This window comes from Mucor velutinosus (assembly GCF_035048745.1).
Source record: "Mucor velutinosus strain NIH1002 chromosome Unknown tig00000165, whole genome shotgun sequence".
Lineage (NCBI taxonomy): Eukaryota > Fungi > Mucoromycota > Mucoromycetes > Mucorales > Mucoraceae > Mucor > Mucor velutinosus.
In genome coordinates, this window is record NW_027041913.1 from 926077 (window position 1) to 948446 (window position 22370).

At 38.5% G+C, this 22370-nt stretch overlaps 5 protein-coding genes across 5 annotated transcripts; 1 reads left to right on the forward strand and 4 right to left on the reverse strand.

Annotated features, from left to right (window-relative positions):
- Positions 1 to 1063: 1063 nt before the first annotated feature.
- ATC70_003256 (uncharacterized protein) lies at positions 1064 to 1975 on the reverse strand (the record flags this gene model as incomplete). The annotated part of the gene is made up of 1 exon (XM_064822619.1): positions 1064 to 1975. One exon carries the CDS (start codon positions 1973 to 1975, stop codon positions 1064 to 1066), a length of 912 nt encoding a protein of 303 aa, XP_064679219.1.
- Positions 1976 to 1996: 21 nt separating this feature from the next.
- On the reverse strand, positions 1997 to 6181 carry YTM1_1 (ribosome biogenesis protein ytm1; the record flags this gene model as incomplete). Its single annotated transcript, XM_064822620.1, has 1 exon — positions 1997 to 6181. One exon carries the CDS (start codon positions 6179 to 6181, stop codon positions 1997 to 1999), a length of 4185 nt encoding a protein of 1394 aa, XP_064679220.1.
- Positions 6182 to 8788: 2607 nt separating this feature from the next.
- ATC70_003258 (uncharacterized protein) lies at positions 8789 to 9814 on the reverse strand (the record flags this gene model as incomplete). Its single annotated transcript, XM_064822621.1, has 1 exon — positions 8789 to 9814. One exon carries the CDS (start codon positions 9812 to 9814, stop codon positions 8789 to 8791), a length of 1026 nt encoding a protein of 341 aa, XP_064679221.1.
- A 944-nt stretch (positions 9815 to 10758) lies between these two features.
- On the reverse strand, positions 10759 to 11507 carry ATC70_003259 (uncharacterized protein; the record flags this gene model as incomplete). The annotated part of the gene is made up of 2 exons (XM_064822622.1): positions 10759 to 11318; positions 11375 to 11507. 2 exons carry the CDS (start codon positions 11505 to 11507, stop codon positions 10759 to 10761), a joined length of 693 nt encoding a protein of 230 aa, XP_064679222.1.
- A 537-nt stretch (positions 11508 to 12044) lies between these two features.
- ATC70_003260 (uncharacterized protein) lies at positions 12045 to 12743 on the forward strand (the record flags this gene model as incomplete). The annotated part of the gene is made up of 1 exon (XM_064822623.1): positions 12045 to 12743. The coding sequence occupies one exon, from the start codon at positions 12045 to 12047 to the stop codon at positions 12741 to 12743; it is 699 nt and encodes a 232-aa protein (XP_064679223.1).
- Between the last annotated feature and the right edge of the window lie 9627 nt (positions 12744 to 22370).

The window sequence follows — 22370 nt, forward strand, 5'->3', positions numbered from 1 at the left end:
GCGTCAGGAAGTAACTCCTAGATGAAAGCAATTGTTTGGTGCTATTCTGACGATCTAAAACGGCCTTGAACGTAAGAAAACGCAGCTCAAATGCACCCAAGTTTTGCTGTATTATTACGAACACTAAGAACTAAAAAGGGGAAATGCTAGTATGCTGCTTGCCCGTATATGAAGTAGTTAGGTGTATATAGATGTAGAGCATCGCATAAGAATCAGATCCATAGATAATATGAAGGATTTTCATGTGAAAGTAGAAGGCCAAAATAAAGGTTGCAGTATTTTTTAATAAGATACGCAACAAGAACAATCGGTAGTGCGAGCTACCTCTGCACACGTTGGCTCTCACCGTAGCGAAACAAAGGTAGAGAGCCATCCAAAGCATAAACTCTCGTACAAAATAATAATGAAATCACTGGCAGCTACTGAACTACTGCCAAATAAGAGATAACAGATGATGGAAAGCGCTGTATTCAAAACCATTTGGTAATAGCTTCCTTCTTCGTTGTGGTGTGGCAAAGGTGTTAAGCACAAAGAATAAAAGGATTATTATTTGTAGCTTATAAAAAATGTTCAATATTATAAAAACAAGAAAAGACTTATTTGAATAAGATCAGACACAAAAACTAATGATTTATTGATGAAGACAAGAGTTATTCTATTTATACTAAGTTCTGAATGCCAAAGTAGCAATTTATCTTGTACAACGCTTATCACATCTGGTGAACCTCAGTATTTAGATAGCTGAGATGCACTTCACTTATCATAGCTTGTCCATGTTGTTGCACAACACAGACATATCTACCCATCAAGAATACCTTAATCTTTATAGACAGTTGTAGCCCTTCTGGCACAACATTGCCCCCCCAGATTCAGGTACTTCTTGTGGACATTTCGTAATCCCAGATTACAAAACATCATGACAATATAGCACATAAAGCACTTTCCAATAAATAATTACCAAATGACACTGCATCCGAGATCAGTCAGTAAAAACCTTGTGTAAAAACCTTTCATAGGACAAAAATGTAAGGAAAAGACTTGATCCCATCATGCTAGTAGCCATTTAAGACCTGTTTGATCTACCGCTCTGACCAATTTCGCGAGTAGTAGTAGTTCGCCAGTTAACTGTTTGAGGAGCTAACCTACGTTTACCAGCAGCCTTTGCACCTTCTCTTCGAGCCCAATACAGCTCAATGTGTTTGGCCGAATCAAAGTTTTTCACAGGCTCCCAAGTATCTTCACTAGGATCATCGAACCCTTTCCATTTTACCTTATACTCATAGTTACCAGGAGATCCTCTATGATCAATCACAGCTTGAATTTCGTAATGCTCTGCAGAGAATTCATCAATTGTGATTGGCTGAGGATTCGCAGCGACTTGGTACTTGATATGATGGGTAGGCACATCTCGACTAAGGAGTGCACCCGTCTTGTCAGCCAGCACATAGGAACCTTTATCGGTTATACTATGAATCAAATAAGGTCCTTCATACCGTTCATCTAACTTATTTTGACGATGAACATTTTTAATCATAACTTTACTACCAATAGGATAGGGTTCGGCAATGACCTTATGTTTCTTCGCAAAGTTAGCATGATCAGCATTTTGTGTATCCACAATACGCTTAGAAATAGCCGGGATAAGAACATCTTGTACAAAACGGTATCGTTTGTCAATGAGTCTATTATCAGCTTTCTCCAAACGTTTGGAATAGTCCACCTTTGAGTAATCAGCCAGCCCATTTGGTTGACGATTAAACAAAAGCGTATACGGACGAGATTTATGTAGCCGAGCATACTTGACATTGATGCAGTAATTCACCCACGGAATGAAGTGCTCCCATTGATCCCTCTTACCTTTTAACAACTTGATAGTCGTTAACTTACATATTTTGATAAATGACTCAGAAACCGAGTTACCCAATGGATTGTACCCTAATGACAGGCGATGGTCTATCCCACTGATGTCCATCATAGCACGGACCACCTCATTTATTCATTCCAGGCCTCTGTCTGAAGTCAACTTGATTGGCCATCCAAAAAGTGAGAAAACTTGAAGCATTTCCCTGGCAATTGTCGTAGCCTTCTTGTCTGGAATGCATCTTATCACAGTAAATCTCGTAAAGTAATCAGTAAGGACAAACAGAAAGTTGCTGCCGAAAGAGCTAGTAACACCCATATCACCGAGATCCATGCACCAATGATCCAAAGGTTGGGCTGCATTGACACTACGGAAAGGATGATATCCCTCTCTAGCGATATTGTACCTGTTACACTCGTCACAATCAGCTAATATTCTTTCTATGTCTTTCCGAATGTTCACCCAGTGAAACCCTTCATGATGAATTGCAGTTTCAACATGTTTGATCCCAAAATGTCCAACCAGATGCTGAGCAATGATCATATTGTCTCTTTCATTAGCAGGAGGAGTGACATAGTCAGCAAACCTAAGCGTACGCAATATGAATTCCTTTTGCTTTTGCGAGACAGCTGTGGTGGTGCCATCTTTGATAAGAGTAGCGTTTACCGCAGTGCGTGCATAGTTGCTAGAAGAATTAGATCGTAACGCCTTAGTTGTCTTGACCAAAGTACGTTTCATTGGAGGCGAAGGTGTGACAACCTTGAGTTTGTTTTTGGAACCCTTTTTCTTTCTCTTTACACTTTCACCACCATCAGCATAGTACCTGCCCCCCAGAAGATGTCGTGCTGAAGCATCAACATCCGAATCTTCGTAAAGTCGAGATAAAGCATCAGGAATTACGTTAAGGACACCGGGCAAATGCACAATATCGAAAGTATAAGAAAAAATGGTCTCCCACCATCCAAGCATGAGTGCATTGGGGACTTCCTGTGTATTCAAGTAGATCAGACTCTTATGGTCCGTATGTAAGGTAAACTCTCGCATATACAGAAAACGATGAAACTTAACCAAGGCATAGCAAATCCCTAGCAATTCCCTTTTCGTAGTACTGTAGTTACGCTCAGAAACAGACAATTTACGAGATACGAGACCTACATATCGAATTTCATCGTTGACCACTTGATATAAAACCGCGCCAAGAGCAGTTAAACTAGCATCAGTAGCCAAGTGAAATCGAATCGAAAAATCAGGAGGTGACAGCACAAGTGCCATCGTAAGTGCATCCTTCAAGTCGGCAATCGCTTTTGTATGAGACTCATTCCAAACATCTGTTAGATCTTTGTACTGTTTCAAGCTATCAAGATCTCGAGTCAGACGAGAATAACATGGAATGGCAGCACGAAAGTACGACATTAAACCCAAGAAAGATGCCAATTGACGACTAGTGGTAATAGCCGGCCAATCTGCAATGTTGGTAAGTTTTCTACCGTCAGGCAGTAATTTACCATTAATAACGCTCCATCCCAAGAGATAAATACTACGCTGAGCGAAGACGACTTTCTCAGGATTGAGCACCAAATTAGCATCGGTTAAACGACGAATTACCTCAGCAACCAACGCATAGTGATCTTGTAGGCTCCCATTACTACTGCATAAGATGTCATCCACATAGCAGGAAACCGAGTGATCACCATCAGTAGGAAACGAAGTAGAACTAGAGCTTGTATTCAAATCAGAGAGCAGTGTTTGCAATGTGCGTACAACCACCGATCCGACATGGCGAATTCCATAAGCAGCCTTTTTATGGGTGTATTGGATATTCGTGAAGGGACAAGTAAATGACACTTTATGAGCTTGCTCTGGATCCAAACCAAAGCTAGTAAAGCAAGCATGGATATCGAGACAAGTATGAATCATTTTTGTACCAATGCTCTGATGGATATGAGAGATCAAAGGTAACTGTTGTTTGTCATCCACTTCCAAGATAGCATTCAACTTACGAACGTCACACACCACTCTAGGCTTAGACATTGTGTAATTACCATCAGCGTCCTTTTTCTTTACAACCAACAATGGATGATTGAAACGTGTATGACTAGCAGATCTTTCAACAACACCCTCATCAAGCCATATCTGAATTTGTTTGGCAACAGCATCACGATAAGCTTCAGGCAAAGGATATTGAGCTCGCCAAGCGACAGCACCTGGTTTAGTATCAAGCTTAATAATCGAATCCGGCAGATTACACTGAGTATTCTTCATATCAATGCGCGAATTCTCTTCTAATAACCCCTTTAGTGCAAGTAGAAACGGTTGTCTCTCTTCCTCACTACCAAAAGGATGTGCGTTTGGAGTAATACCATCATCAATAGGATCTGGTACACGAGGACCTGATTGAAAGCCATGTTGACTCACCAAGCCCGTAAGACCAATGCCAAGCTTGGACAAAATATCCATACCAAGCAATACAGGTACGTTTTCCTCAGAATAGAATGGAAATACTTCAAACAAATGGTTTTTATTTGATTTATTGTAGCTAATGTGCAAACGTACCGCACCTATTCTAGGCACAGTCGTTACTTCATGAGCCATTTGAACAAAGCTCTCATCATCATCATTAGCCTCAAATCCAGCAAGAGAGGTTCCTCCTAAGAATTGAAAGAACTTGTCAGTGACGCACGAAAACGTAGCACCCGTATCCACTAAGCCAAAGCAAATGACATTTTGAACCACAATAGGAACACAAATAGCATTGGTGGTCATAGTAGGTGGAGCACTAAATCTAGCATCGAACTTACATTGCTGAGCAAATATATTTTGTAGCGTATCGTCGTCCACAGACATGCTACTCATCTCTTTTTCAAGAAGAATAGACTGGGCACGATTCACCAGGTCAGTATCCTCAAAGATACCATGAGCTTCACTCATCACAGCATCTTGGTCAACATCAACATTGTCACTATCACCAGAAGAAGGAGCAAGGACAACATCATCCACCGATTGTTCAGCAGAGGAGACAGCAGGGGAAGAAGCACCTTTCTCAGCTAACGCACGATCAACACGAGCAGAGAGAAAAGCAGCTTGGATTGCAGCATCCATCGAATGTTTGCCACCACGTTTCTTAGTCATGGCACGCAAAACTTTTTTACCACCATTGCCCTGATGGGTGTTACCACCACCAGTACGAATAGCAGTGTTGCAGTGATGCATCTGCCCCTTTGGTCGAGGACCGTTACATTTGGAGCAAGTCCCTTCAGCAACATGTTCAGCAAATGTTTTGCCAAAACGATTAGCACTAGAACGTGGAGAGTTGGACGAGGGACCATTGGATCTCGACGAAGAGCTACTTTGCAGAGCGTTTCCACTAGAAGAAGGTGCGTACCGAGACTTCTTTGCTTCGTTCGAAACAGGTATGTCAGCAGCGCGTTTTCTTCCATCAAAAACAGAGCCCAAAGATTCTTGACCCGTCTCAATAGCCATCATATCCATCTTGCGCACGAGAGAGGACACATAATCAATGTCATAAAATGACGATTCTGGTGCCTGACTCATAGCAACCATTAGCAACCTAGCGGTAACCTTGGGGAAAGCGTCAAAAAACACCATCGCTACGACACCCTTATCACTGATGTCAGCTCTATTTCTCAACGTCTTAAACCGCTCTACGAAACCATCAACGGATTCTTCGTTTCCTTTAGTACAACGAAGAAACTCCCTAATTCTTTCGAATCTGAGCTGTTCTTTTGGTGTACCAAAACGACCGATGATAGCTCCCTTCAAGGTAGCCCAAGACACAGTGGAGCCAGATGCTTTCACAAACTCATCAAGCCAATTGCGAAGATCGCCGGGAAGACAAGGAGGAAGCAAACGATACCAGTGTTCGTCAAGATCAAGCGTGCAACTGCTCAACTTATCGGAAAACCGGCGACAACACTCCTCAATGTTGGCAAAAACTTCCTTTTTTTCATCTTTGACACGTCCAAACCATTGGAACAAAGGAAGATCATCAGGTACAGTTGAACTATTAGCCGCACCTTGACTAACCACTGTTACTTGAGAAGGACTCTGGTTAGGTGTGACCATAGAGAGAGCTTTCTCTATAGCCTCCAAGTTAGAGCACTTCTTCGACAGGGCAGCCTTCAAAGCGTCGACCTCTTCGTCCGACTTGTCCCCACTGTTCGCAACTTCAGCGATCAACCCATGAACCTCCTGACGAAGTCGCTCTACAGCTCCTCCGTACGAAAGCTCGCTTCCAACAGCTTGAACATCTGAACTCTTGTTCTGTTCTGCAGGAGACACAGTAGAATCATTCATAGTCATATTTCGGTTTAAATTAGATAGGTAGGTTAAAATCTGGAAGATTCTGATTTACACGATCTTAAAAAATGTTAAGCACAAAGAATAAAAGGATTATTATTTGTAGCTTATAAAAAATGTTCAATATTATAAAAACAAGAAAAGACTTATTTGAATAAGATCAGACACAAAAACTAATGATTTATTGATGAAGACAAGAGTTATTCTATTTATACTAAGTTCTGAATGCCAAAGTAGCAATTTATCTTGTACAACGCTTATCACATCTGGTGAACCTCAGTATTTAGATAGCTGAGATGCACTTCACTTATCATAGCTTGTCCATGTTGTTGCACAACACAGACATATCTACCCATCAAGAATACCTTAATCTTTATAGACAGTTGTAGCCCTTCTGGCACAACAAAAGGTTTAAAACTTTGCTGCGCATTTTACGAAAAAAAGGAGAAACAACTATTTCAATCTTTATACTGATGCAAAAGCCTTTATATCAAGGCCACTATATATCCCCTTTGAGGAGTTGCTAAACACATAGAGAGATTTTGAGTCGCTACACTCGTCGTTGTCAAATAATTGAGAGGAAAATGTAAAGGAACCAATATTTATATAAAAAACCAGTGTTTCGACACGCACTACTATTATATGTACAACTCCCAATTCAACCAAGCTTCTTCTCCTTTAACTAAATTTTGCTCCCATGTATTTTCTCTACTAGATAAGACCCCATTTGGGCACATAATACTGCGATATTTTTAAAAATAATCGGGGTTTAACCCTCAAAGTGAAGTTCACAGCCGCAAAACACGTTTTCCTTTAATAACAACAGCACAGAAGCATCCATACGGTGCTCAAGTTTATAAAATAAATACAGGGCGTGGTATGACTAGTATCAATGAACAAAAAAAAAAAACTTATATTATGCGCCACTATAGCAAAAGTTAGCCTTGAGCAATCATTTTTTGACAATCTGGCGGGGGATGACCTTTTTGGCAGTGTACACTGTGACTAAAAAAGATTCAAATTTATTTGAATATATTAGAATTTGACCAATTTTTTCTGAAATACCCTAAAAATGTCTTAATCACTCTGAATTTGTCCAAATCCCTTTGGAAGTATTCAGATAAATTTATGCAGATGAAAATTAATAAATTAAGCTTAGAGAAATTTGGAGAAATTTAGAAAAATTAAGATATTATCCAGCGATTTTTTTTACCACGAAATGATCTTCATCAGAAAAGCGAGTAGTCATCGCTACGCCATTTTTATTTCTTATTTGTCAACTGCTTGAGATTCTTTCTTGTAAGGGAGTCGTGCTCCATTTTTTATTTAGAGTTCTCTGAATGTCATAATAGGATAGGAAGAAGAAAGAAAGAAGATATATTATTACGGAGCAACAATAGAAAGGAAACAATATTAACTAGTTATTATTATTAGGAATGGATTTTCAGCTTTGCATGCGACCGGGCAAAAGAACGAGCATTAAGATATAGAACAGTGGGATGATGGCTAGTAGTTTAGAAGGATGTACAAACATCAGTAAGTTTGAGAGAAAGAGGACCATGGTGTTGGCGTATATTTATTTTATGCATAGTCAAATATAGAATCATCGTTGTATACTTTCAAACCAATTCTTTTCATATCAGGCCAAACAAAGAAGAGCTTGCCAGATATGGCAGACTTCAGAACTGCAACTGAAGACAAAATATCATCGACAGCTATTATTGTGGAATACATCCACTATGATCTGCATTCCGACAGTTCATCCAGTTACCAGATTTAGATATAAACTGTATGTACGCTGGATTAGATGTACGATATCGATTTATACTATAAGAAGATATGGACTTCAGATACGCTAGTACTATAAGATTCATACTATATAAGATATAGGCTATAGATGGCACCACGGACATGGATGGCGCTATAGACTTATACTTGTATTCCGACATTGACTACGGATGTTTGCCATATCTGAATAAGCACCAAGATTAATGCACTATGTGCTTGTTGTTTCAGATGTGCATATGCACTTTATGATCCACGCTATAAGACACATGCTTATATCCGTGATACTAGCTATAGATACTTTATGTACTACAGACTTGTACTATATATGAGACATGCTATAGACATGCATACGATATGCTATAGACATGCCATATATCCAGATACATGCTAAAGATGTATGCTCAGCGATATACACTCAGATATGTACTATTAATATAGACTAAGTAGATTGTACCTATCGGATACATGCTACTAGATCGATATTAATTATCCTTATGGAAAGGATAGATCAGGGTACTTGGGATGAGAGTCTAATTATTCATCCAGACAGAGCTAAATCATGATTAGCTTGCTGGAGTTGTCTTTTAGTTGATCTGAATTGATTTATTTGTCAATCTAATTAATAGAACTTTTATCCATTGTTATAGTATATAAGAAGGATCATCTACCTGGCCAGTAGAGAGACTTCAAGTTTACTTTACACCTGTAAGTTTGATAATAAAATATACCTTTATCAAGTTGACATTACTGTTTTTTTATTCTTTTTTTTCCGTGAATTTTAGTCTATCAAGCCTCAAATTCCACAATTATATCCAGATCCCATCATGCACCATTGGAAGTATCCGAGTTGGCATTGTCAAGGAAACATTCAGGGATGCCGGACGTTGATACCGTTACGTTCTGACAGACTTGGCAAACGGCTAGAGCATGTGTTGCACCAGAGAAGTTGTGCTCAAAGATGAGCAACACCTTTACTAGCAATGGTAGCGAACTGCGGCGAGCACAATTGACCAGGGCATGGTCTGACAGCTTCTTCTTTCTACTTGATGGATTGAAAGTAGAGTCGATCGTGATGTTGTTGCCAAGTCGTAGTGAAGGAGCGCACTTGATCTGCGGATTGACACGAGCAGTGTTGTAATATTTGCACAATATAGAAGCAATAGACGGTGACAGCTTGATGTCGCCCATATTCAATGATTTTGAGAAGGTGATGGCAGTATCCGTCGAATTGTCAAATGCAATTGTCCTTCTTTTTTCATTGCTGTTACATGCAATATCCAGCATGATATTTTCCGCTTGTTTTGCGACTTGACTACAGCCATGGATTCTCTTCTTGATCATTTGGATCCTTCTCTCCAAAACACGGCAACTGTACTGAGGCATGGGGCCTATCTTTCGAATCACCATCGTGATATGCTCCAAATAATGTTTGCTGATTGGAAAGAATTTTGCTGAGATGTGAAGACGAAGAAATTGGTGCCACTTGGTGACTAGTTCCTCCAATTTTTGTATCTCGCTCTCAGATATATCCTGCTGCAAGCATACTGAGCAAATCAGAGATATTGTACGTAGGGCTTCCTTGGCAGCTTCAGAGACAGTAGGATCCAAATGGCATAAATCAACGTAGTCGATAAGAACTGTGGGCACAAAGTACTTCAGGAACACCAACCAATCTACTCCTCGAGCTGTCCCTCCCTTGCTGAAGACATCCATGAAATTGCCTTCGAAGATCAAAGGTGATGTGCTTGCAAGTTGGTTCAAGCAAATGCTGATCTTCTCTATTTGTCGCGGCTTCAAGCGAAGAATCGATTCCTTGTCCGTAAACATTTTCTTGATTCTTGGTCCCATGTTTTGTCCAAACAAATGAAATTCATCCAAGCCCACAAACGTTGGATCAATGAATGATGGCAGTTTTCGAAACAAAGAAGGCCTTTCGATACCAAGTTCTAGTGCACTGGATTTGTATTCTTCAATTGTTAGCAATCGTAGTGGTCAATCTTCATCATTAGCTGCTAATTGAAAAGAAATAACACCATTTTTGCTGATGCCAATGATCGTACAAAAACGGCAGCCTTGAAGCGACGTATGGGATGCGAGGAAATTGAGTTCGCTGACGCTAAGGATATCACCAAAGGATCCCATGAGGTGGACTTTGAGCGAGATACTTGTTGAGTTGTTTCTCTGCACTTGTAGTCCATCACGAGCCAATTTTTCCAATTCGCTGACAAGGTATTGAAGGTAACTGTCTAATCTCTTGGTGTTTGGGATAATGGCGAAATCAATCCACTACGGCCCAACTGATGTTCTCATGAGAACATCGATGTGCTCATATGAGAATCTATTTGATGTTCTCAAATGAGCACATCGATGTTCCCGAAAGGTGAAAAATGCTCTCATATGGGAACATCGGCGTTCCTAAAGATCTATTATAAGTCGGCCGATGTTCTCATGGGAACATCCGAAATGTTCCCATGTGAGCACATCCATATTCTTATATGAGCACATCGATTTTCAAAAATTTGAAAAAAGAATGCTCCTATCGGGGTCGAACCCACAACCTATCGGTTGTGGATCTGACGTTCTTCCCACTAAACTACTCGAATATCTTATTGAAATATATTCTTAACTCTAATAAGTAATTAATAGGTAATTTTAAATTGTCATTTTCTCGTGCAATTTATAATACGTTTAGTAATTTTATGAATCTTACAGATAATAAAAGTCTCTCTGTTGCCTGCAATATTATAGTTTAGCTATTAAACCATTTTATTCATGTGGAAAACTATACCTTCTCAAATGAGAACATCAATGTGCTCATGAGAACATCGATGTTCCCAAAAGAGCACATCCATGTTCTGTGAGAACATCAGTTGGGCCGTAGTGATCAGGAACTCCATTTTGTATCTATAGGCAGAAGGAAGGCTCAAGATTTGTAGCATGACCAAGTTCAACTTTGCACCACCTTTTTTGTGTGATTGGAATCCATCTACGTACAGGGACAGGCCAATGTCGTATCTATTGTTGAATAGATGCTTGTTGTTCACTAAATTTTGCATTATATCGCCCTTGAACCTTGCTCTGATGGATGAATTCTCGTCATCAAGCACTCTGATAAAGTTTGGATTTTCGAACAACGTGGCAAGTTGTGGACCGATTGGCAGCATCTTGATGGTTCTTCTGGGGCTACCATCAATATCGAATCTCTTTTCAAAGCACACTGGACATTCGTCCCCATCCTCTGGTTGAAAGGCATAGCAATACCTGATGCACACATCGACTGTATAAGGTGCAAAAGAAGTTGCCCTTTTCCTAGCAGAGCTGGCCTTGAATGTTGAGACTATAGGCGTTGCAACTTATCATAGTAGATGTTAGCGCTTTGAAACAACCAACTTTGTTATGGTTACTTACAAGGATACGTTTGGTTGTGCCATTGAACAAGTCTTCGGATGCTTGAGTTTGTCAAGTTTTCTTCCCTGAAGATCTTGTGGATTTCAGTATTTTTAGCATCCAGTGGTGGTAATGCCTCGCAACTGTCAGACATCTGATTGTCACTATAGTTAGCGCCGAGTCCATCAGAGTCTCCAAAGTCATATCCGCCATCGCTACCAGGTTCACCATCGCTGTTTTCTTGCTGACTATTTCTTTCAGTGTAAGATCCAGCCTGAGTATCATGTTCAGTTCTTGCTTTCTTTCTTTGATACTGATTAGTCTCCAGGTTGTGCAAGTCTACAGTTGTTGTGTCATTTGAAGAGTGCCAAAGTTTATGCTGTTTTTCATGTCTATTGCGAATTCTTTGACAACACTGAGCACAAAAAAAATGGCATCGTAAGTAATATTGGAAATAAAGGTTAAACACAACTCTGTCTGAATTGTCTTTTATGCTTCTTATATTGCATGCGTTTCAATCTGCATGATTGAAACATCAATGTCTGTGATAGCGGGTGCTATTAATTATTGGAAACATTACTAGACCAGTTTTTCTCTGCCTTTCATAGATTGTTACGCATTTATCGCAATTGATACAACCATCTCAAAGCACTGCTCTATTTTACACTTTACACTATTCACTTATTCAAAAATGGATCAAGCACAGCAACTATTCTTACAAAGATTGGAGAACATTGAACAGGAGTTGTCCAATCTTAGCAAACAGGTCAAGGAATGTAATGACAACCAAATCGAAGTAAAAGCTATGCTGCAGCACATTGTTCCACAATCTACCTCTTCGAGCACGGCCAATGTTGCGAGACTAGATGGAGTGATATGCCGTCCAAGCAAAGCAGACAACAAACATCTGGAGGAGCTTTCTGTTGAGCTATGCATCAACGTCCTGGAGAAGCATCGATTAGGTGGGGAAAACCTTGATGGCAAGAAGGTCTGGGAGCTTGTCAAAGATGCAACATACAACCAGGCAAAGAAACCTGACAGACAGTTTCCGAATATCACTTTCAGCAAGCTGGACGACAGGTTTCAAGCCTTGTTGGTCAAGACCGTCATTAACGATGTAGCCAAAAAGGGCGTTGACATCTCTGGGTTCTTCAAAGATTGGTTGCCGCAGTTTGCTGTCTCCAAATCATTGCCTGGCATAATCGATTACAAATACAATGCCAGGCCAAGCAATGACACGGTAATTCACGAAACCCAATTCGATGATGATCTGGTATTTTCTGAGGGATCCCAAGCGCAATCCGAAGAAGATTCTGTCGACGATGACGAAAATTCGATTGTAGACAAGATCAATTTTTATGTTTCTCGAAATACTGGACCACAAAAGTAAATGCTGCATAGAGAAAAGTACTCTTTGATACTAATCGTAATATTATAGAAGAATCAGCACGCAACATATGCCTCTAGTAGAACAAGTAACTGAGTTTTCATAGATATAGCGCAGTAACTCACATTTCTTTTCCATTTTATAATGTGCACTACCACTATAGCCAATGCAGCCATTTTCAGTATCAAAAAATGTATCTGCATCAAACAAATCAAAGGCAAAGGAACATGAAAAGCACAGAAGATCTTCATCACCAGAAACGCAAGATTTGCAAAGACAGTAAGTCTCTCATCATCACCTGGAGTTAGCCATTTTATGCTGATATTCTCTCTATCCTTTAAATTGTAGAAACATGAAAGTAATCGTAAGGCATTGATACCATAGATGAAGCTACTTATCCTTGTGTATTAGGGACCCAACAATAAGAGAGTGAGCAAGTCGTAAGGAATTCTGATCTCTATGCTTATTCTGATTAGGCTACGCTTTGTTGTTATTGTCCGTAATGTAATATCATCATGTTTCTCTGTAGTAGTAGCGCAATTATTATATGCCAAGAAATAAACAATGGTTTCTAATATAATAGCACTAAATGCTATTATATTTCTGATTTATTTTTTTTTGAATCTTTTGCAAACCACCCTAAACTACATGAATTTTTCTGAATTAAGTGAGCACTTTTCCGAACTTCTCTGAATGCCATTCAAAAAAATTTCGACAAATTTTTTGTAAAGTGGTAGTTTTCCGAAAAATGGATTCAGAAATATTCAGCAATATTCAGATCTTTTTTAGTCACAGTGGTAGTTCCGTATTCTTGTCAATTCTTGTATCAAAAAGTCTGTAGGTATCATGAATCTCTATTCGGCTCAATTTTGATATAAGATCTCGTTGTTTGATCCCATCCCCCCTCCCAATGATGCTGACACCGGCCCAGCATGCCTCGTATCAACCTTTTTTCCTTGATTATAATTGTCCAACGTTGTTGTGAATAAATTTTAAGCTTAGTTTCATGGCTAGACATAAAATCTCTGTGGTGAATGATTATCAAATGTGTCCTGCTGACCTGACAAGCACCTTGGTCAATCCGAGCAAGTGGTTAAATTCAAATTTGCACAGTATCACTGACGCTCAAGTTTTAAAATCACTGTTTATTCGAGCATCACTAAAAGATATGATCGTTAGAGTTAGGATAAAAGCATCGATAACTTAGGAATTGAGTTTCGTACAATGCAGAACATCAGGGACATTAGACAGAACTGTAATTTACCTACTTCTTTGGCGGCACAACATACTACTCCTTATTTTTAGGCCAAATTCTGTCCAAACTTGGCCATTATGAAGCACGAATAACTCGTGCTATAGAGTGTTGTGGACGCTTAGAATAAGGCCAAACGTCTCCTCTTGGCCACGCTTTACTTCCCAATGCTTTATCTCAAATTTTTTGGGTCGCTGTAAATTCATGAAAATCCTCATTTTTTCATGAGTATTAGCAAAGGAAAATACTTGAAAATTAAACGATCTCGTTTTTCACCTCAAAAATTAAGACTTTCTCTATGACACATATCAGATCAAATTGATGATAAAGATGAAATGCAACATTGAAAACTATCTTTATAAAGCTCTTATATGTTGAATATTGACATATCCACAGAAAACTTGTTTTCATATTTTTACAAATTGTTCATTATTTTTAGTTTGAAAGGTCAATGTAACCAACATCATTCGATGCGCCTTTATTGACTCTTTATAAATGCATTAGAAAGTTGGGTGTGACAACGACAATTTTCATAGTCAAATTTAGCAAAAACGTTTAAAGAATGTCAGATCAAGTCAAATTTGCACACAAAAACGACAACTGCTCAAATCCAAATTTGAGTGTCGCAGCGGTAGCTGCTGTGGCAGAAAAGTGAGGCCAAATCTACTGGATGTGACGTCGGGTATGGCGCTCTCTCATTTTTCCGCATCCTCTTTTTTTTCCTTTTGCAAAACGCGTTTAGTATCAGACCATGGTGGTTTTGGAAACCGTTGGAATGATAATAATACTCTAGCTTCTAATAGCACAGCCTTGTACTGTTAGAGGTACTTGATACTACTACTTTGAAGTGGAATATGATAGGTACCATTCCATAACAAGCACTGGCATACGTAAAATCAGCACTAATTGAATTTGTTTATCAGGTTTTGATACTTTTTTTGCCTGTTTGACGTCGGTGCTGTCATCATTACTTGTCTGCTATAGCGACTGTCTGCTTCTTTGGTTTACCATGCCTGGTTGTTTCTTCTTTGGTTTACCATGTCTGGTTGTTTCTTGTTTGGTCTCTATCTCTGGTGGTTGCTTCTTTAGTCTTTGTCTGGATCCTGGTGACGCTCGTTCGTCGGTTTTTCTATGGTGTTGCTGCTGGTGTTACTACTGGCGTTGCTGCTGCTGGTGTTGCTTAATGGTGTTGCTGCTGGTACTACTGCTGCTGATGTTATTGCTGCTGGTGTTGCTGCTAGTCAGGTCTTTCTTGATCTGCTGTCTCTGTTGTATGGTTGTTCTTTGTTCTATCCCTGGTAATTGCCTATTCTCTTCTGGTCTATCCGTGGGTGTGGTAAGTGGTAAGTATCTTTTTTTCTTGTGGTCGCAATGATATAAAGCTTCTCTGGGCGTTTGTATTATTGCTTCCTTTCTCGTGATAATGCATTCGTAATGTTTGCTTTGTTGCGCTTTTTTTTCTTTTGTTGACTGTGATATGATCAGCTCAATGGATGCTTGCAATGTTGTTGCTTCTTATGTTGTATGAACAACGAGCATGATGTGCTACTATATATCTGTATTGCCGTTGTAATACTACTTTGTTATATGGTCGTGAATTGTTGTTTGTGTTGCCGCTGTCGCTTCACATGAAACAACATTAGTCATTATGTTGTATTGCGCACTTATAATACTGCTGTTGCTCCTGCAATTGTGCGTGTTTGTTTTGCTTGACATCTGACTATTATCATGCACGTTGCTCATGTATGCATTTTCGTTGCAACAACAGCGAGCTGTTCTGAACATCTTTGATGTTGTCTTTGTTATACCTTTCTTTTGTCTCACTTTTTTGTGTGAGTGTTCCTTTTTTGCTTACATACTACTATACTTCTATAGTACATTATTATTATGTTCTGTTCTTCCTTTTCTTTCTTTTATTTTGTTTCTTTGAAGCATACTTTTTTTTACGTTGTGTGGATGTGCCTATCCCTGAAGCTCAACAAGACTTTATCCGAGGCTAGGAGGTAGATAGGCTGCCTCTACTTGGTTATCGCTACTTACTTTAGTGATGATTGAGGGTCTCAATGCCTGAATGTAAAGCTAGGTGGTGTAAGTAAGGCATGCTCTAGCACCTGAGGGAAATTTGATGATAGTTACAGCTATATTGCTATATAGCGGAGCTTAAAATTTTGCCTCACAATAAAACAGGGGGAAACCCTCGCAAATTTTTTTTAGGTCAGCGGAGTTTTCAAGCAATCTGATTGGCTCAGAGATTCAGGAACCGAAGGGTTCCAGCTAGTTGATCTCCTATTGAGCTGTCAATTATCATGATTTTGTAATTGTAATAAAAAGGTAACGAAATGAATCCAATATAAATTCTTTTTCTTTTCAAAAGTAAAATAAAAGTGCAATAATTTGGTCTGGTATCCATTAACCAGTTTTATGTGAGGAATGGATCAAACTTATTATGTGGGTGACTTATCAAAGACAAAATATAAATTAAATCCGAATAAAAAGTACTGTTTATTATGATGAATGGGGTATGGTTATTTATACTAATGGGTTCATAGTAATAAGAACTAATGGGCAGATACCTTTTAGATACGATGGTAGATGGATAAGAGATGCCGGTATGCTACATGATATGCCTCAGCGGTGGTATTTTTGCTCTGAGGTATGTTTCATTGTTATCATTTTGGGCATTCAAGGTACAACAATTATTATCTGTCAAATTTTATCGAAATAGGGATATTGTAATTCTGATAGATCAGTGGTAATATTATATAGTAGGCACCACATCATTATTACACTATGTACCAAGTCCTCTCAGTATCAAATGCTCTGCAAAACATGCGTCGCTGAGCATTAATTGGCAACATGTCTCAATTTTATTAACTGCTGCTTGGTATTTTTTGCTTCATTTCAAATTCTGAATGCATTAAATGTTTTCAATTTCAAATATTGATGCTTTTACTTCGAAAGAGTTTAAGATATAGATCATCTCTTCTGAGAGGCAAATGTGTTTAGGATATAGATCATCTCTGAGAGGCAAATGTATTAGGCGTTGTATATTACATAAGAGGGTCTGAGAATGAGCAGAGATGCATAGTAGAAGTGAGAGGTCTTTATTCAAGCAGCACGAAGGAACATGAGTGGCGCCATCAAATGGCTAATCTATATCCTGGTTCCTAGAGAGTGGTAGCCTATGGCCTTTCGTCCCTGGAAATGGGGTTCAATTCCGGCAAATGTTCTTCCGTCAAAGCTATTAGGAAGAACATTCTATCCTGGATCATCTTTGTTGTTTATCCTTGACTGGTTGTTCATGAGCTCTTATACAGCACATTCTCGTTAACTTGTTCAAGGATTATACAGTTATCCCGCATTCAAGATCAAGGTCCTATTGCTGAGGCACTGTCAAATAACTATAAATACCTTTGATATCTACAATAGTTTTAATCCCCATTCAATCTGGGAATAACATAATAAATATATTCAGTTCTAATTGTATTTACTCTGTCTATATTTCGTTATTCTAAACAAAATGTATTATACGTTGTATAATACATGAAAAGAGTTGAGAACGAGCAGAGGTACGTAGTAGATTGAGAGTTCTTTATTCAAGCAGCACAAAGGAACATGAGTGATGCCATCAAATGGCTAATCTATATCCTGATTCCTAGAGAGTGGTAGCCTGTAGCCTTTCGTCCCTGAAAGTGGGTTATAATTCTGACAAATGCTCTTCCGTCAAATCTATTAGGAAGAACATTATATTCTGGGTCTTCATTGTTGTTGATTCTTGATTAGTGGTCCATGATGCGCTTTCATACAGCGCATGTTTGCTAACTAGTTCAAGGCTTATACAATTGTCCCGTATTCAAGATCAAGATTCTGTTGTTGCGGCAGTGTCAAATAACTATAAATACCTTCGAAATCCACAATAGTTTTAACCCTCATTCAATCTTGGAATAACATAGATATATTCAGTTCTACTTGTATTTCCTCTATCTATATTTCGTTATTCTAAACAACTATCAGGCTTTTTTTTGTAGCTCGAGTCGTCAAGCTTCATCCAAACGTGGTTTGAGCGAACCTTCCCTTGGAAATGTCAGTTTATGAACAGTGTGATCAAGTATAAAACGGCTTTCGTTGATAATCCATTAGGTTTTCTTCAATTCAGCTGTTAACAGCATAAGCGTATCGATCGGTCCTATTGAACTGATAAACAAAATAAGCTTGTAATATATAAGCAACAGGATTTGCCTCGATTGTTTAATAGGCCCCTGAAAGCATCAAGTGCCATTCACATTAAGTATTGGCATCTGTAGTCGCAGTTTACACTTGCGACACAAAGAGGCTTTTGCAGTCGAAATGGAGCAAGCAGTCTGCTTTGCGTATTTGCTTTTAAAGAAGGTATGATATGGCACTACGATGTTGAGAGAATTAAGTTGGTAAAAGAGCGGTTTCATATTTCGTTTAAATTCATGCAAGGGTTTTTATTTGGAAATATTTAACGAAACCAATGCTATATGAGGATATATAGCAAAACCTCGATTCAGTCGAATCAGCATACCAAATGTCACATGCAGTGTTCCGAGTGTATTTGAACATGCAGCACGTAAATGTGTGAGGCGCAAACGAATAGTACAACTATTTGATGCTGCCAAGAGAATACATCTTAGAGCTTTTCAGATGTCTGTAGCTGTTGACATTTGAAGAAAAGCTATCTAGTCGTATTCGTGTCACTTTGGAAGAAAATTAACCCTAAATGAACACAAATGCAGCAAATGTATATCATGTAGCACAAATTGCAGCATCATAAACACGCACTTAACACGCAGTAGTATAATATTTGCAGCCTGTACGTAATAATGCTGTTTATGTGTCTGTTACTGTTCCCCGTGTTCAAAGAACCGTTATTTATACTAAACTAGCATCGCTGTTTGATGACTTCGACCCATCGGAGAGGTCATTCCGATCAGTGCGTTTACATATGAATCAAGTCAGTGACACTTGTTAAGCCATATTAGCCAGTGTGCTAACTTACCGATCAATGAGAATGTCTGGTATACTGATTTTCATTCTATATATGCAATAAAAACTTGGTTTATTGTTTCCGTATTGCCCACAGTGGATAAAATAGAATAGCTAAATGAATGCATTTGTCCATATTGAACTACATCCTCTAGAAGTGATGTCCGCATTACGCTAAATGAGTACAGCAAGGAGATTAGGTGTAAAATTATGACATGAACGTAAAAACGCCCAAGTATTATTTATCCTTTTATGTTTTAAGGTTTTTCTTCTTATTACTCAACACCAGGAAATAGAGTAAACGAATACGTAAATAAGTCATAGTATAGCTGTATCCAGAGTTCCTATTCAAAACTCTCAAAAAGAGAGATGCTCTCTCCTTAATACAAAATTGCAGCCAGACAGATACTTCAATAGAGGTATACGTTGAATTTTTAATGCTTATCTAATTATCATGCTCTGTGGTGTTCCTCTTAGAGCCCCTCGTTTATGTATATCTGTGCGTGCATTAAGCATCGCATGCAAGCGCTTTATTGTTTATTTATTTATACTCTCGCTGCGTGATAATAATAATTAATAAAAAATGTAGTCAGTAAATCAAGTAGATGTGTTAATATCTCTGAATTTTATGTATCATGATTCTTGTATGCTAAAGTATGTAGATCAAGATCAAGCTTCTTGATATGTGCACTTTGTACAATCCCGTCGTTGTCTTTATGATCTCGCTACCAGCGTGCCTGAAACGTTTAGATGTACTAGATTTTAAGGGATGTTTGGGAGAATAGGTCGCTGGAAACTATGATTCGGTAATATGTGCTCTAATGCAAGATGAACATGCATAATAATGATGCTCAGTGTTAAAGCATAGACTGTATATCATTTTTTTTTGCGCTTGAAAATCAAGTACATCTTGCTGTTTCAATTGTCCTTGGAACTGATTTATCAATCAGTCGCATACGTTTTCGTTGTGAGATGCAGTAATGGCTAAAAAAAGCCATTATCACTTGTAGAACGAATCTTTATGTATCTGCTCATTACGAAGCGCCCCCCCCCAATATATCACCAAATACACAAGCATCTCTACTATCAAGGAGTTATAAAGAATATTTTTCGCTGGACACCTAATCGTAAATGTGTAAATCGAGGGAATACCGTATCCAGATGTAAATAAATAAAAAAACGCCAACAAATCCTTAAGATATAAATTAGCTAACTTTACAAAACCACCCCTTTGTCTCTAATAATCCCTGAATAATGCTACAAACATCTGCATGACCTCTCTTGGCCCTTACCGGGGTGAGACAGATTAAGCTCATTTATCGTCATGTCAGTGTGTCATCTCTCATGATTGAGAATTTCCTCCTTATTAATACTACTGTTTATCATTCACTATGAAACTGAACTGAAGTTTGCTAAAAGAAAGCATACGCCAAGAGCCAAAGTTTTAAATTTTTTATTGCAAACATTACTGATAGAAGCAGATGAAGAAAAGCTTAGCGGCCATTTCTTGATAATTAGGAGAAGCCAACCTATTTTGTCAATTATCTTATGATGGCATTGTTTTTTCGAATTAAGCTATCTTCATTTCGACTGAAGCATTAAGCTTTTCTTGGAAATGAACGACATGAATTGAAGCTATTGGAAAAGTTTTGCAGAAGAATGATAATTGATCCTATTTCTTCTATACAAATCCATGTCTTGTTTTTTTTTGCAAATCGATTCGATTTGAAATGATGAGCGAGTGAATTGACTCCGTACACCAAGGCGAATGAACTGATCATCATCCTCCCTATGTCTCTCCATGTCTCCCTATGTGCGTTATGGAATAGGTTCTATTTTGCGGCATGAAGTGTTCATCCTTTTGTTCTCAATCTCTTTTGGTCGTCCTCCTTTTGTATGTATGTAGATGGATCACATCGAAGAGTGTATTATGAAAAGGCATTTTTTTTTACAAGGGGGTGTTCAAGTACATTTCAAACAAGAATAAAAGGGGCAAAAGAATTCTCTTTGCTATGATGTTATGTGGCAAAATCATTTTATTTTGAATCAAACCATCAGAATGAATTCTCATCATAATGGCGACTTTTGTTGTTTCCAATGTTGTGACTATAGCTATATTGCTCAAGACAAAAGTGAGGCTTCTCAATTCATACAAGGTTTTGTGTATCAAAAACACTTCTTGCTTGTCAATCACGATGACAATAATAATCATAACAGAATAAATTCGGAATCGACTCTCCCGTAATATATTTTTTTTTAGGAAAAAAGGGGGTGTCGGTGCTTGCAAATGAGGGAAAGATACAACTTGTAAATTATGGAAATTTATCTAACCAGTATCAGTTAATCACAATTCTTAATTCTTTATCCTACGCGGAGAGAAACATATAGCGAATAAAAAAAGAGAGGCAGAGCATACATAGAGAAGGGGCTACTTTAGATGCTCTGAATGTGATGTATGTGCTTAAACAACCACAGTGAACTAATTGATAAAATGTCAACACATCAATAAATTCATGTCCGACCTAGGCACAGTTGCCATGACAACCAGAAACGGGATCAATTTTACTTGGGCCACCGAGGATAAGCAGAAGATGCACACATTGGTATCACAAGATTGTTATCCAACATGAGCTGTTTTATATAATGCGCTGGATCAATTGACTGATCAAGAGCTTTGTCAAGATCAATCCATAAAATCGCATAAGGAGTACATAAAGCGGTATGGTTGGAAATGATGATGAGAATCAATCATTATCTGAGCCAAGCGCGTATCATACCACATCCTTGTGATGAAAACCCTTTTTCATGGAAAGCTTAAAAACCCACATTTCTTGAACAAGCAAGTATAAATGTATGACAACATCCAAAGAAGTTGATGTATGATTGTGTGTTGAAAAAGGAGACTTACGCTTTGGGCTTCTATATGACCAATCTCAGACGATTAGGAGATTCTTATAATGCCATTGGTTTGGTTAGTTGTGATAATTTCGTCTATAAATAATTGTTGTACAAGTCAAACTTTGTAAATAGAGGACGGATACTAGTTGTCAAGCACGCGCAAAAAGTGTTGTTTAAATAAAGGAATAGAACAAATTTGTGCACGGTGATATCGACTTCTTAACTTGTCAATTGTGTGTATTTTTATCAACATCATTCATCATCGGGATTGATCCGTTATTATACAGATTACAAGCTTGTTATACAAAGTTTTTTTTTATTCGTTGTTGGACCAACCAGCTGATTTGAACAACCCACTCGACTTTCATGCTTTGATCGACATTCATGTTTATTAATAAACGAAATGCTCTTTTGCAATACGGTGCTGGGGGGGGGGGAAGGTAGGGCGAGAGACAGAGACAAACTAGCCA